The 13,488-nt window shown below is 42.5% G+C and overlaps 1 protein-coding gene and 1 long non-coding RNA gene across 8 annotated transcripts in view; one reads left to right on the top strand and one right to left on the bottom strand.

The window, feature by feature from the left end:
* LOC310852974 overlaps positions 1-13,488 on the bottom strand; it is a 472,952-nt gene that overhangs the window by 435,117 nt on the left and 24,347 nt on the right. The window lies entirely within an intron of this gene.
* Positions 1-13,488, top strand: part of GRID2 (glutamate ionotropic receptor delta type subunit 2) — an 835,972-nt gene that overhangs the window by 816,603 nt on the left and 5,881 nt on the right. The window contains exons 15-17 of one of the 7 annotated variants that reach the window (XR_014568340.1): positions 6,632-6,872; positions 8,561-8,615; positions 10,453-10,530. Coding sequence is in view for 4 of the 7 variants with exons in the window: in XM_083756399.1 (XP_083612525.1) it covers positions 6,632-6,872; positions 10,453-10,530 (319 nt within the window). In the remaining 3 variants the exon portion in view is untranslated. Of the gene's footprint in view, positions 1-6,631; positions 6,908-8,435; positions 8,616-10,452; positions 10,531-13,488 lie in introns of those variants that run through there. The other 6 variants (XR_014568341.1, XR_014568339.1, XM_083756399.1 and 3 more) reach the window with 6 other exon arrangements.

Here is a 13,488-nt window from a genome sequence, read left to right as displayed (position 1 = left end):
GCTAAGACCCTACCTGCCCACGGACTGTCTTGCCAGAGTGGTGCAGGCTCTAGTTATCTCCCGCTTGGACTACTGCAACGCACTCTACGTGGGACTACCTTTGAAAGTGACCCGGAAACTGCAATTAATCCAGAATGCGGCAGCTAGACTGGTGACTGGGAGTGGCTGCTGGGACCACCTAACACCGGTTCTGAGAGATCTGCATTGGCTCCCAGTACGTTTCCGAGCACAATTCAAAGTGTTGGTGCTGACCTTTAAAGCCCTAAACGGCCTCGGTCCTGTATAACTGAAGGAGCGTCTCCACCCCCATCGTTCAGCCCAGACACTGAGATCCAGCGCTGAGGGCCTTCTGGCGGTTTCCTCATTGCGAGAAGTAAGGTTACAGGGAACCAGGCAGAGGGCCTTCTCGGTAGTGGCGCCTGCCCTGTGGAACGCCCTCCCAGCAGATGTCAAAGCAATAAACAACTATTTTACTTTTAAAAGACAACTAAAGGCAGCCCTCTTTAGGGAAGTTTTTAATGTCTGATGCTGTATTGTTTTTAATATTCAGTTGGAAGCCGCCCAGAGTGGCTGGGGAAACCCAGCCAGATGGGTGGGGTATAAATAAATTATTATTATTATTATTATTATTATTATTATTATTATTATTATTATTATTATATATACCTATATTAATCACCAAGAATTGAAAATCAAGTAGAACTAGAGATCTATTGACCATACCTAGGATCATGCCTGGTGAAAGTAAGCAAATAACATTACATTTGAAAGTGTAACAGAGTGAGGCAAAGAAACAAAAGCCAAGGAATTGAATTCACTATCTCCCCTAACCCAGAATATGGCTTCTCATATGTTCCAATCCAGAGAATATGCATATTTAAATGAGCATCTCATATTTGGGTGGATCCAGACTACCTGTGCTTAGGTTTCATTGAAAACAATAGGGAAAATTAGTTCATTACTTTCCTGATTGATTTCATTTGGGAACCAAGTTCAACTAACGTTAGTTCCAACCCACTGTAAACAACATGCTTACAGGTATAATGGTCGTGTAAACCTATATTCCATTCTACTTAAGACCCAGTACTGTCAATTGCCATTAGGGGCAGAAATTGCATGAATGCAACACTACTGGGTTACAGCTCAAGGCCAAATTACTAGCACAACCATTCCACCCACCCCCCAAGTGTTGCAGCAACTAGTTCATGCTTTGTTAATGGGAAGCCCTCTCCATGTGGAGTCAAATTATTCCCATGTCATTTTACAGAAGCTTGACTTGTCGCACTTCCTCTCATCATTGGTTTTCAATGAGGAAAAGCAAGCCGCTGAAATAATGTCTTTCAGCTAACATGCCCTGGTACAAGGAACTGGCACGCCACCTCAAGCCATCTGTGAAAAGAGCTTGTGGTCCCTCCATGAATGTGGCATTAAGCCTCTCTGAATCTCAGTAATGTATGACCTGGATTACTAGAAAAAGAAATGCTAGTGTATATTCACAGAGGTGCTGTTTACTGGAATAGCACTTGCATTCCTAATAATGCCACTTCTTGTCTGAGTGCTGGTATTGTCATAGTGCAACTGTTTTATGTCCTAGCCTCTTGGAACTCAGCTATACAGCTGTAAATAAAACAATTAAATGTATTATAAAGTGGAATATACAATGTGACACTAGATGGAGACAGTGAGCTATGCCAAATTCAATGTATTTTTCAAAATGTTTTTTGAAAAAGCATTTTCACAGCATTTTTTTTATATGCATGTAGATTCCACCTTGGAACCCAACCTGTGTTGGACTGTGCTCCTGATTCTGGTCCAAAGGAACTCACATATAGCTTTCCTTCCCCACTCCCTCTAATTTTTGGATCAGACCAACTGGAGCCCAACCCTTGCTAAGGCCCAACAGTTGTGCCACTATTATATCCATTTCCCAGGGCCATATACTGTACCAGCCAGCAACCATGTATTTAATCTAGGGGATCTCTCCTTAGAATAGATTCACACTGTATGTAGTCTGGGGAAATGGAAAAACACTGCAAACCTGCATGCCCATACACCCATAACATTTTATACAAACCAATCACAGTATATATACATTAGGCTGAGTACATCCAGCCCATGCAAACTGCCCACCACAAAAAAAAAAAATTGATGACCTGAAAAAAAAAATGGATGACCTGAAAACAACATCATAATTGTGTATTTGTGCATGCACATAGGCCTTAGGTTATGTGAAGGAATTTGTATGGGCTTGATGTTCCTGTTTGTTGCATTCCCCTGGCACACACATGCTAGAATGCAGCGTGATGTGACTCTTATAGAGATCTTGTTGGATTAAATAACATACAGGGGTGTGCCTCTAATCAGTGGCTTTCTATTTTGACAGTTCCTATCCTCCTTTATTATTACCTGTACTGACTGGGGCTGATAGGAGTTAGACATTTGGAGGACCACAGGTTCCCCACCTCTGTTCAGGAGAATTATAATGGATATCTGCTCAGAAGGAAATCCCACTGTGTTCAATCAGTGGTGGAGCTTCATGCTCCGGCACCAGGGAGTGGAGAGCAGGCAGGGATGGGGCTGGTGTGTGTCCCGGGGGAGTGGCGCGCCACCCGCAGGTCATGTCCTGGGGGCGTGGAATCTGTGGGGGCGTGGCGCCCAGCGCGGGTGGCAAGCATGATGCCACGCCACCAGGATCGCGCTGTGGGGGGCGGTGCACTCCCCCAGCACTCCTCTTCCTCCGCCAGTGTGTTCAATAGAACTTACTCCTGGGAAAGTGTGCATACATACACCCCATAGCCAGGAATAGGGAGGGGGTTTGATTGCTCTTCCAGATTCTTTCCAAGTCTTTCATCTCAGGAGTAAATACTGATGAAGTAGATCGCATATGAATGAAGCACAAGGTTCTGAAGCATCAACAGAGCAAGCCATGAAGTATTTTGTATCCCATACCCCATTCTTTATGTCAAGAATGTTCATGATGTCTTGACTGAAGAGATCCAGTTGCAATGGGGATCACCTGAGTACCACTTCCCCATCTCTGTGACTGCATCGTAACTGTGGCAGTGAATATTCAAAGCACTGATCCTGAAACATCCATGTCCCATTATTTGATGTATACTGTTGATGTCCCCAGCTTTTGGGCTGATTGGACAACTCTCCACCACCCCCCCCCCAGTGTACCTCTCTACCCTGCTCCTTGTTCCTTTGGTTTCCTTATCCCTGGACTAAAGCTTGGGAAGTCTGAGCAGCTAGGTTTTTTGTTTTGTTTTTATGGGGCAGGGACGAGGGTTTACAGTTCCAAAGTCTGAGGGAACCTGGTGTACTTGATAGCTCAGGAAAAAAAACAAGTGTTAGCATGTTCAAGTGATGATGCACAGGTTTGCTGCTTAGCTGAGAAACATGTTCTTACTCTTCATGAGTGCTGGAGCAGTGAGCATTGTTTTTATGTAGAGGCTGCCATCTTGTGGGACATTTGCACATTGCAAAAAAAGTATGTTCTTAGCTATCAAATTAAGGTTGACATTGCCTTAGGTCTCTCTTTAAAACACTGCTCTCAGTGACTAATATTATCCTCCAAAGCATCCTCCATTATTCTCTCAAACAAACCCCACTGAAAATTAGTAGAGTTTGTACAGCAGAAAGGTCTGGTGGTAGATTTCTCTTAAGCTCACAAACCTCAGCACAAATTAGTTCCTCTTATTAAATGACTGAAATAAATTGCCAGAACATCCACTGATTTTGTGAAGGGCAAATCAGATATTACTTTTGGTATCACAGAACAGATAGACAGACTCGTTACCTTTATTCTACTGTAATTTCCCTTGATACATCATTTCCCTAAATGAAGGTTATAATCGCCTCTTTCCATATCTACAACTCCTCTGCTTAGTTATGAAATCTTTATCTCTGAATTGTGCATATTTTTGATATCTGGAAAGAGATCTTTCCCATCCATTAACATCCATTAGTGGGCATACAATTAGACATAATTCTGTTTCAAAGAGCAACTTAATGTTCAAGTATCAGACACATAAAAGTCTCTCCTACAGAAAAGATGTCTTGTGTCATCAGGAATTATACAGGCAAATGGAACAGCTTTTTAGTAATGAGAATGGAGCAATTATTCTGTAACTGAATGTATAAAAAGAGAAAGGAGCAATGCATTGGTCTAAGACAAAATGCACATATTCAAGGCCAAAAAGAAGAGACTTTCATGCCACCATTAATATGATAGAGAGCATGTTATTTTTTTTTCCCTAACAAGACAATTTGGAAAAATAAAGATTACATGTGAAAAAATCCTTAGCTGGTTGTTCTTTAGAACACAGGAGCAAGTGGCTAGAACAGAGACTGTATATTGAGCTAAATTTAAATTGCATTTAAGCCCAATTGATTTCAATGGGAGAAATTTAAGCAGGTGCTTAAAATCAATAAAAGTACTTTTTAAAGCATGGCCTAGTTTGAACACATTGAGACTGCAATTGACTGTATTCCAGGTGCTTCGCAGTAGCTGGGAAAATGGGAGTCAGGGCAGGGAAAGTCTTCCTTCCCATAAACTCCTGAGGCCACTGAAGTGAGCAAGCCTCCATCCCCATTAGCCATGTGGGATGGCTGGCAACCTGTAAGACTAGCTCAGCTGAATGAGTGGTCAAGGGTCAGCTCAAGGCAGTTGTCCACCATGCACTCTTGCTTAGTCAGGCTAAGGATACGCTCTGAAATAGTGTTGAAACAGTGTTCTTCCATATCAAACCATTTGTGCTTTGGGGGCTGCCTACAACACACTTCACACTCGCATTTTTTGCTGCATCATTAAAGTGACTTAAAACCTGATCCTAAACACATTTTCTTGTAGCCAGCTGTGAGTAAGTTATGCTTAAGTGTCAGCAACTTCAATGGGGTGCATGAATATTATAGTACAGTGGATTGTGGCCATCATATGGAAGTCATTTCCATGGATTCAGATGGAGCTTACATCTCATAATATATTCAGGACTGGATTATGAAAGCACACAACTGCTTTCTACATGGCAGTTGAACATTTTTAGCATCAGCCTGGCCATCTGAAACTGGTTGTGATGGCTGTATTTTACCTCCACTGTCAGAGGTATTATGCGTATGTGCCTTTTGATGAACTGAGTGGAAGACAATGAGGCATGAGGGTGGGGAGGGATAGCGTGTGCGGATCCAGCAGTGCTTGGTTTGTTTTATGATTGTTAGTTTGTTAATGTTGTGTGTGAGAGAGTGAGTGTGAGTGTGTGTGTGTGTATATACTGCATCACGGTGTGGTACGCTGGTTTGACATCAACTGATAGGAAGCACCTACAGAGGGTGGTGAATACAGTACAATATATTATGGGCTGTCCCGTGAATCCACTGGATGAAATAGCAGAAGAACGTTTCCTCAGGAGAGTGAGGAAAATTCTCAAGGATGATTCACACCCTGGCCAGCACTTTCTTGATCTCCTGCCCTCAGGCAGAAGATATAGAAGCATGATTAGTCACACCAACAGGGTAAAGAACAGCTTCTGTCTGTGGACTGTTAGGCTGCTGAATGAAAAGATAACAACAGGGCAACTAACTTTCGGGTTTGGTGGGTGTGCGTCAGTAAATGAGGGGAATTAAGACTAAGAGAGCTGAGTGGGGGGTGCTCATTTAATCTCACTGTATACAAGTTGTACAAGTGACAATAAAGTATTTCAATTTATTTCAATTTCAATATATGGTGATTATGAGCGCTGTCATGCTTTGTGAATTTTATAAGATGACTTTTCTTGTGGTTGTGCTGTATAGCCTTTTTTAAAAGTTGTTTTGCTAATAGTGTTTTACAGAAAGTGGTTGTTTTACTGAGCATTTGTAATTGTTTTACTGAGGATTTGTTAATTATTTTATATGATTTGTGGTGTTCTGTTTTCTTGCTTATTGTTTTTAAGCCACTTTGTGACTCGTTTGAGTGAAAAGAAGCACAGAACTATAATGAATGAAAATGAATAAAATGAATACCACTTGCTGGGAACCACAGGAGGTGGCATGGAGTGCTGCGGTGCTCATGTCTGACTTGCAGGCTTCCAATGGACTGTGGACTACATGGACCATTGGTGTGACCCAGAAGGCTTGTCTTACATTCTAGACAGATGTCATGGGACAGCCATAGATGCAGCCCTCTAATACAGTGGTACCTCCAGTTGCGGGCGGGGGCCGTTCCAAAGCTCCGGTCAGATCCCAAGGTTTCCACAACTGGAGGGACCGCTACTGCACATGGTGAAAGACCACTTTTGCACATGTGCGTGGTGCAGTAGAGCGCTTCTGCGCATGCACACACAGCAAAACACTTCCAGGGGTGCCACTTTCACAACCCGAAGTTTATGTTACCCAAGGGTAATGTAAACAGAGGTGCTACTTTGATTTGTCAGCAGCACTTGTTAGTGAGACTGCTTCAAGTCACATGAGCTGGATATCAGAATGCATGCTTGGCCAGCCACTTCAGGGATATTTTTGCTTTCATGCATATGAGATCTGTTGAGCAGCCTAAGTTTCGTCTTGGGGAAGTCTGGGCTTGGGCTGTACAGCTGTGTAAGGAATTCTTCGTTATTGCCAATGAGATTTTGAATGACTCTTGTAATTTCTCCCCAAGGATTCTAGAACTTCAGCAGAATGGACACATGGACCTACTGAAGCATAAGTGGTGGCCAAAGAATGGCCAGTGTGACCTGTACTCCTCCGTGGACCCTAAATATAAAGGAGGAGCTTTGGACATAAAGAGCTTTGCAGGTGTATTTTGCATACTGGCTGCTGGGATTGTTCTCTCCTGTTTAATTGCAATGTTGGAAACATGGTGGAATAAAAGAAAAGGCTCGCGGGTTCCTTCAAAAGAGGTATGAGACCCTTCCATTTCATCATAGCACTAGAGGTGAGAAGGAAAATGTGTATTCTGAAATGTTTTACTATAGCCTTCTAGTAGTATATCCCTCTTAATCACCAACGTGTGGGGGGAAGTTGCCTGCGGGCCAGAAGTTCCTCACTACTGATCTAAAAGAACTGTTTTTTCATTTTTTGTAATGGGGGAGAGAGCCAAAGACTACTTTATGTGTGCTTGGATATGCCCAGCGGGGTTTGTTTTACTTCTACCCCTTTGGATAGCAGACCTCAATATCATACCTCAAATGGCTTCTGAAACCCCTTCAGTTTCAAAAGAAGTTTTCAATTTGGAAGGAGAGGCTGCTATTGAGAAACACCAGCCCCAAGGCCACCTTGGCCATATGGTGGTTTCATTGTATCCAAGCCACTGGGTTCAAATTTGGTTCTTGTTACCAGCCCTTGGTGATTTTAATCATTGCAAGAAAAAAAAATCTCATTTGCTTTCATATTCTTAACACCGTCTAAGGGCCACTTCACAATTACATGTTCAGATGTACACCTGAACTGTTTTAAGTGTACATCTAAAAATGTAACATGCAAATGCAATGAACATGTGTTGGCAGACACATGTATCATCCAGGTACACTAATCAGTGAACTGTATTGGCTGCTGCTCCTTATTGAGCGCACTAGGTGTGACAAACCCAAGTTTGTTTCTGCATAACGTGTGGAATGGCCCTAATAGGCATTCATTTGCTTTGCAAAGGTCCATCTGTGCATCTCACTCAAAAGAATGGTGTGCATCTATAAAAAACTCACCATCATCTAAGAATTAAATGCAAACTAGAGCTTGATTAACCAGCACTGAAATGTTTAAGTCTATTTCCTAGCCTGTTTGGGTGTAGTGTCTCTCCACTTTTGAATCATTCTTTTTAGGGAGGCTTGCCATTTATCAAGGCACGTGTGTGTCTGTGCTTTTAAGTAAGCGTACAGAAAAATGGAGAATGTAGCAGCACCAGCAAGCATAGGGTCTGATTAATCAGTCTACTATTTAGAAGGAACTTGAACATTATCCTTGTGACTTACTTCTGAATAAAAAGGGGAGGACCATTTAGGTATTTCAGATGTTGCAATATTTCAATTTGGGTGTGGTGGCAAGTAAACACTTGCTGTAAAGTGGTCCCTTGGTCCGTTATATCATGATTTGCTGGCTTGCAACTTGAGTCTTAAAGGAGTTCACATTATACAGTGAAGTTTTATGTAAATTAGAACTTCACATGGAAATTTGTGCTGAATATCCCCTCTATCCAAAGTACAGGGTTCATTCAGTGCTGCAACAGTTATGAACCAATGTTAACAATAATTTTATCATCCATTCAGTCCATTGGCTGAAGGGCAATGAGAAGGGCAGCAGAACCCAAAATTGGAAGTCATATTGGGCTGCTGTCTTGTGCTCCAGAATGCAAGCTTCTTCTTTTTTTAAAAAAAAAATGTACTGAAAATTTGCCTTATGGTTGTGAATATAACTTTCCAGCTGTGAACCAAAATAACCCACGCAGTCATGTCTGCTTGTGTCTGCAGACAGCCTTAAACAATAGCTCTGAGAGAAGTGTGACCTGTCCCCATTAATCTCAATGGGATGTAAACTCTGAAGCCTGGTGATAATTTAAATGTCTGCATTGTTGAATATTTCACTGTTGATCAAGGCACACGTGAAAGAAGAGGAGCAATCATTTTATGGAGCTATGCACAAACCATCCTGTGAGTGGTGTCTCATTTTGATGTCTTGAGAGGGTGGAGTGTGGGTCATGGGGTGGCGTTTGGGCAGATATCACCCCTAAGTCTTTCCCCTTGTTTTCATTCTGACATCAGCTGAGATAATGTATCATTCTGTAATGTCACAGACTCAGCAGTGACACTGAAGAAAATCGCAAAATACCAAATTTGAATAAAATGAAGGACAGACCCTATCAAATAAGGGAATGTAATGTTAGAAATTAGTATTCAGGCATCATACAAACCAAAGGGAGATAGCATACTGCCCAATGTTCAGAGATGATGGGAGTTGTAATCCACAACATCTGGAGGCCACCATGTTGTCTAGGTAAAGGTAAAGGTACCCCTGCCCGTACGGGCCAGTCTTGACAGACTCTGGGGTTGTGCGCCCATCTCACTTAAGAGGCCAGGGGCCAGCGCTGTCCGGAGACACTTCCGGGTCACGTGGCCAGCGTGACAAAGCTGCATCTGGCGAGCCAGAGCCGCACACGGAAACGCCGTTTACCTTCCCGCTGGTAAGCGGTCCCTATTTATCTACTTGCACCCGAGGGTGCTTTCGAACTGCTAGGTTGGCAGGCGCTGGGACCGAGCAGCGGGAGCGCACCCCGCCGCAGGGATTCGAACCGCCGACCTTTCGATCGGCAAGTCCTAGGCGCTGAGGCTTTAACCCACAGCGCCACCTGCGTCCCTACTACTCCTAGCATAAACAGTAATGTATCTGAGCTCAATAGGACCTTTGGAGCTCATAGGTACCACTTCAGTTGAGCGATTCTTGGAATGTAATAGAATCAGAAGCCTGGTCAGGGAGTCCATGCCCTAGTACTAATTTAATGCCACAATTGTCGTTGACTGTGTGCAAATGGTCTCTCAAAATTTTCCATCCTATTTGTGGGCAGGGAAATTGGGGCGTGGGGGCTATTTCACTGTATTTCTCAAGAGGCAAGAAAAACTTCTCCAACAGTTTCTTGGGGATGGGTCTCCCCATTAGCAAAACCAGTAGCACAGCTTATTTTCTTCTTTGTTGCTACCACTGCAAGCAACCACGGCACCAGCTGTCTTGCCAGTCTAGCCATCATTTTGCATCACCCACAATGCCATTGACCTAGTGTCAGTCCAGCACATTAGTACAGGGCACTGTGGGGAGGGCAGCAGGCATTTAGAAACAAATGGGTTTTTGCATTGCTTGCTCATAGATCAAATGAAACGAATAGGCAATGTTGAGTCACCTTTATATTAAAATGGCCCACTTTCTAGCTTCCATCACAACATTCAAATCGGGTAGTTGTAGGGAGGAAGGGTGTTCTTAGCAACACTTGTAAAAATGCTACAGGTCCAACATTGAAACTACAATTAAAAATGAATGTGGCAATATTCTAATTTTATACAATTTGCTTAACTGGACTGTTTTCCTCTTACCTGCTTCTGGTCTTAGCTCATGGCTGTTCTGCATTTTACAGGGCAGCCTTCCCCAACCTGATGCCCTTCAGATATTGTCAGACTGCAGCTCCCATCTATTACTAGCCAGCATGGTCGATGGTCAGTGATAAAGGGAACTGTAATCCAAAACATCTAGAGGGCATGAGACTGAGTAGGCTGTCATAGAGTAACTTCTTTTAAGACAGATCTCTTATCACTTATCAGACATATAGCCTATCTTACTTTGTTACCTCTATCACTATTGCTGCTAAGTCTCGAGACATCTCTGCCATCACAGAATGATACATGTTGAGACATCAGTAATGGCCAAAATAAAAAAGTGGATTTCACCATGACTAGTGTAAGTATTGAGAGTGTCACTGTAAATTTATTTCTATGCTGAAAGATTAACAGCGTGGCAAAGGATGAAGGGGATCTTCAGTGCATATTTCCAGACGAAATACAATTTTGGAGTCAAAATCTGGTCAGTCTTGAGTTAATTCATCTATTGTTGGACCAACTAATTGTTTTAAATGTTGCAAGCTTTCAAACATAGGCCCACATTTCTTGTACTAGTGCAGTGTGGTTCCCACCAAGACAAGAATTGTATGGCTGCCATATTGTATGGCATGTTGTTTGTGTGAAGTGGACCCCTTGTGATGCAGGCTAATTTTAAATATGTTGATGCAGCACACACAAAGAGACTGGAAATGAAGGGTTGCACTTATGTGGTTAATACTGGCCTGACCCACATTTGATACTGCTACACACAAGCAGCATACCACATGGTACGGCACTCATATAATTTATCGTCATCGGAAGACCAGCCACGTTGATAATGCATCAACCACGTTCTTTTTCACATATGGAAATTCAGAACAAAATAGTACAAATATGTACTGCTATATATTCAGACTGACAGTTACATGATGATGGGATTTTATACTCTTAACGAAAAGGTGTGGATATAGGTGAATCACACATGAAGGTTCCAATGCATACTAGGAGTTTAATCTTCTCAAATTATCTCACCAAAGGGGCAATCTCCTATGTACAGAGGATACATGTGCAGAGTTGCTGTTTGTGTAAGTTAATGAGGACGCCTGCACATACAGCAGCTCCATGCACACAACACTGTGCACATGAGGCTCTAAATTTGTAAATGAATTAGTATGTGCAGTTAGGTTTCCCCTGGATAAATACATGGAGGATCTGGTTTCTTTAAGTTTAACCACTTCAAAAATGTGGTAGGAAGTGGGGAAACAATGCAGCTAGTGAAAAAATAGTAACCAAAGAATAAGGCATGCCCCGCCCCTGGTGCTACTCACCTGAAGTGTGTGGAAAGAGACTGTGGAACTATGCTTCTGGTTCTGATTGTACATGGCTTCTCCTCTGCCATCCACACTAATATTACCATGGATGTCTGAGGCAGGGAAAACTTTATGAATGCACACACCTTTACAATCAGGGCTCTTGGATCCAGAGAACCCTACATGTCTTGAGGCAAGGGGATCCATGCATAATAATGGATGAACCAGAGCCCTGGCCCCATATTACCTTTCTCCATCCTTTGCCCATTTGAGCAAGTAACACAGAAGGGGGCTTTTGGTTTTCACCTTTCTGAAAAAGGTTATATTAGCAAAGCTGAATATTAATTTGGAAAGCGCACACAGTACAGAGTCAATACGTGTTCAGTGCATATTATTTATAATTACTTCATCTTTCTGTTTACTTTTCTACATGTTACTAGTCAGTGATTAGTAGAGTTAACATACAGGTGTTTATACTGAATTTTGCAGGGATTTTGCAGAATTTTTTGCTTTGAAAACAAAACAAGGAAAAATATGAGCAAGTCATCATATTTTAAAGTAACTTCAGTGGAGTCACTGCAATCCTGCTTTTGGCCAAGTGAATAACAGAATCTCTGGCATATTGACTACCAGAAAATATTAAATAGGGTAACATGTTGTTTCTTCCAAAGTATTCAATTAAGCATATACATGTACTAAATAAGCACTAAATAAATATTTAGTACTGCTGGTACTAAATAAGCATGTTCTGCTACTAAATGAACCAACTACTATAATTAGGCATCTAGCATTACTTACAAAAATATTAAATCAAAAATTCGTTTTAACATGAGTCACATTTTATTTCAAAATATAAGAGCTTTTCCATTTAAATTAGAGCTCAGGAACTTGTGGCCTTCCAGGTGTTGTTGGACTACGGTTCCCATCATGCCTGACCATTGACCATGCTGGTCGGAGCTTATGGAAACAGGAATCAAACAACCTCCAGAGGGCCACAGGTTTCCCATCCCTACTGAAAATTCAGCAAAAAACACCAATAGGTGCTGCTTTGAGTTGTTGTTATTTAGACAACACGATTCAAAGGAGCAGCAAACTAGAGCACAGCAGGCAAAGATCTTGCTAGTTTGTTCCAGTCAATATGTGAAATTCAGCATGTGATCTCAAGGGTTCACAATTTTTCCTTATTTCTCCATGACCATTCTACACAAAGCACACAGTACTTCCTGTCTCTAATATTCTTTTGTGCAGTTCCCCCCCTCCCCAATTTCCCCATGATCTTTGTCTCCATTTCCCCGTATTTTTCCTGTACTGTTTGCCTTGTGTCTCTTGCACTCAGCCTTCCACTCCACCCTAAACAGAACACGGCCTTGAGGGAAATTACATGGACCACGCAAATGCGAAAGTAAAACACAGTGATTACACACATAATCCTGGTCATGCTGAAAGGCCCTAAGAGAAAGAACAGGGGCAAGCCTACTGCTAGTGATACTTGGGATACTTCCAGGTATCAGCTTTCCCAGAGACCCCGTTATACACAGGCAATAACCCACAGAAGAGATACCTCTTATTGTGGTGGTTTAGATCTGCCACTGCTGGCTGTTTGATTGTTACTGCACATTTAAACTACCCTGTTTCCCCGAAAGTAAGACATCCCCCCAAAATAAGACCTACTTCCAGTTTTGCCTCTCACTGTAATATAAGGCATCCCCCGAAAATAAGACCTCCCCGATAATAAGGTGTCCCCTGAACATAAGGCCTCCCCGGAATATAAGGCCCCAAAGCTACCATAAGGCGTCTGACTCCTCTGGACCATCACGCAGCTCACTGATTGGCCACAGCACAGCCAATCAGGCAGTGCAAGATCTCTTTAAATCAGAGAGCCCGCGCCACCGCCAGGCCAAGCTGCCACCTGCTGCTCGCTCTGCCCTGACGGAGTCTAGCTGACTCACAATTAGACAATAAATGTGTACCGTATTCTTCCTCATGGAAAAATAAGACATCCCCTGAAAATAAGACCTAGCGCATCTTTGGGAGCAAAAATTAATATAAGACACTGTCTTATTTTGGGGAAAACAGGGTAGCAGCAATCAGCACAGTTAACATCTAGCTTGCAGATAGCTGTCATACACGTC

This window comes from Podarcis gaigeae (genome assembly GCF_964106915.1).
Source record: "Podarcis gaigeae genome assembly, chromosome: 9".
Lineage (NCBI taxonomy): Eukaryota > Metazoa > Chordata > Lepidosauria > Squamata > Lacertidae > Podarcis > Podarcis gaigeae.
The sequence above is the reverse complement of the archived record's forward strand: the minus strand, read 5'-3'. Positions and strand labels throughout refer to the sequence as shown.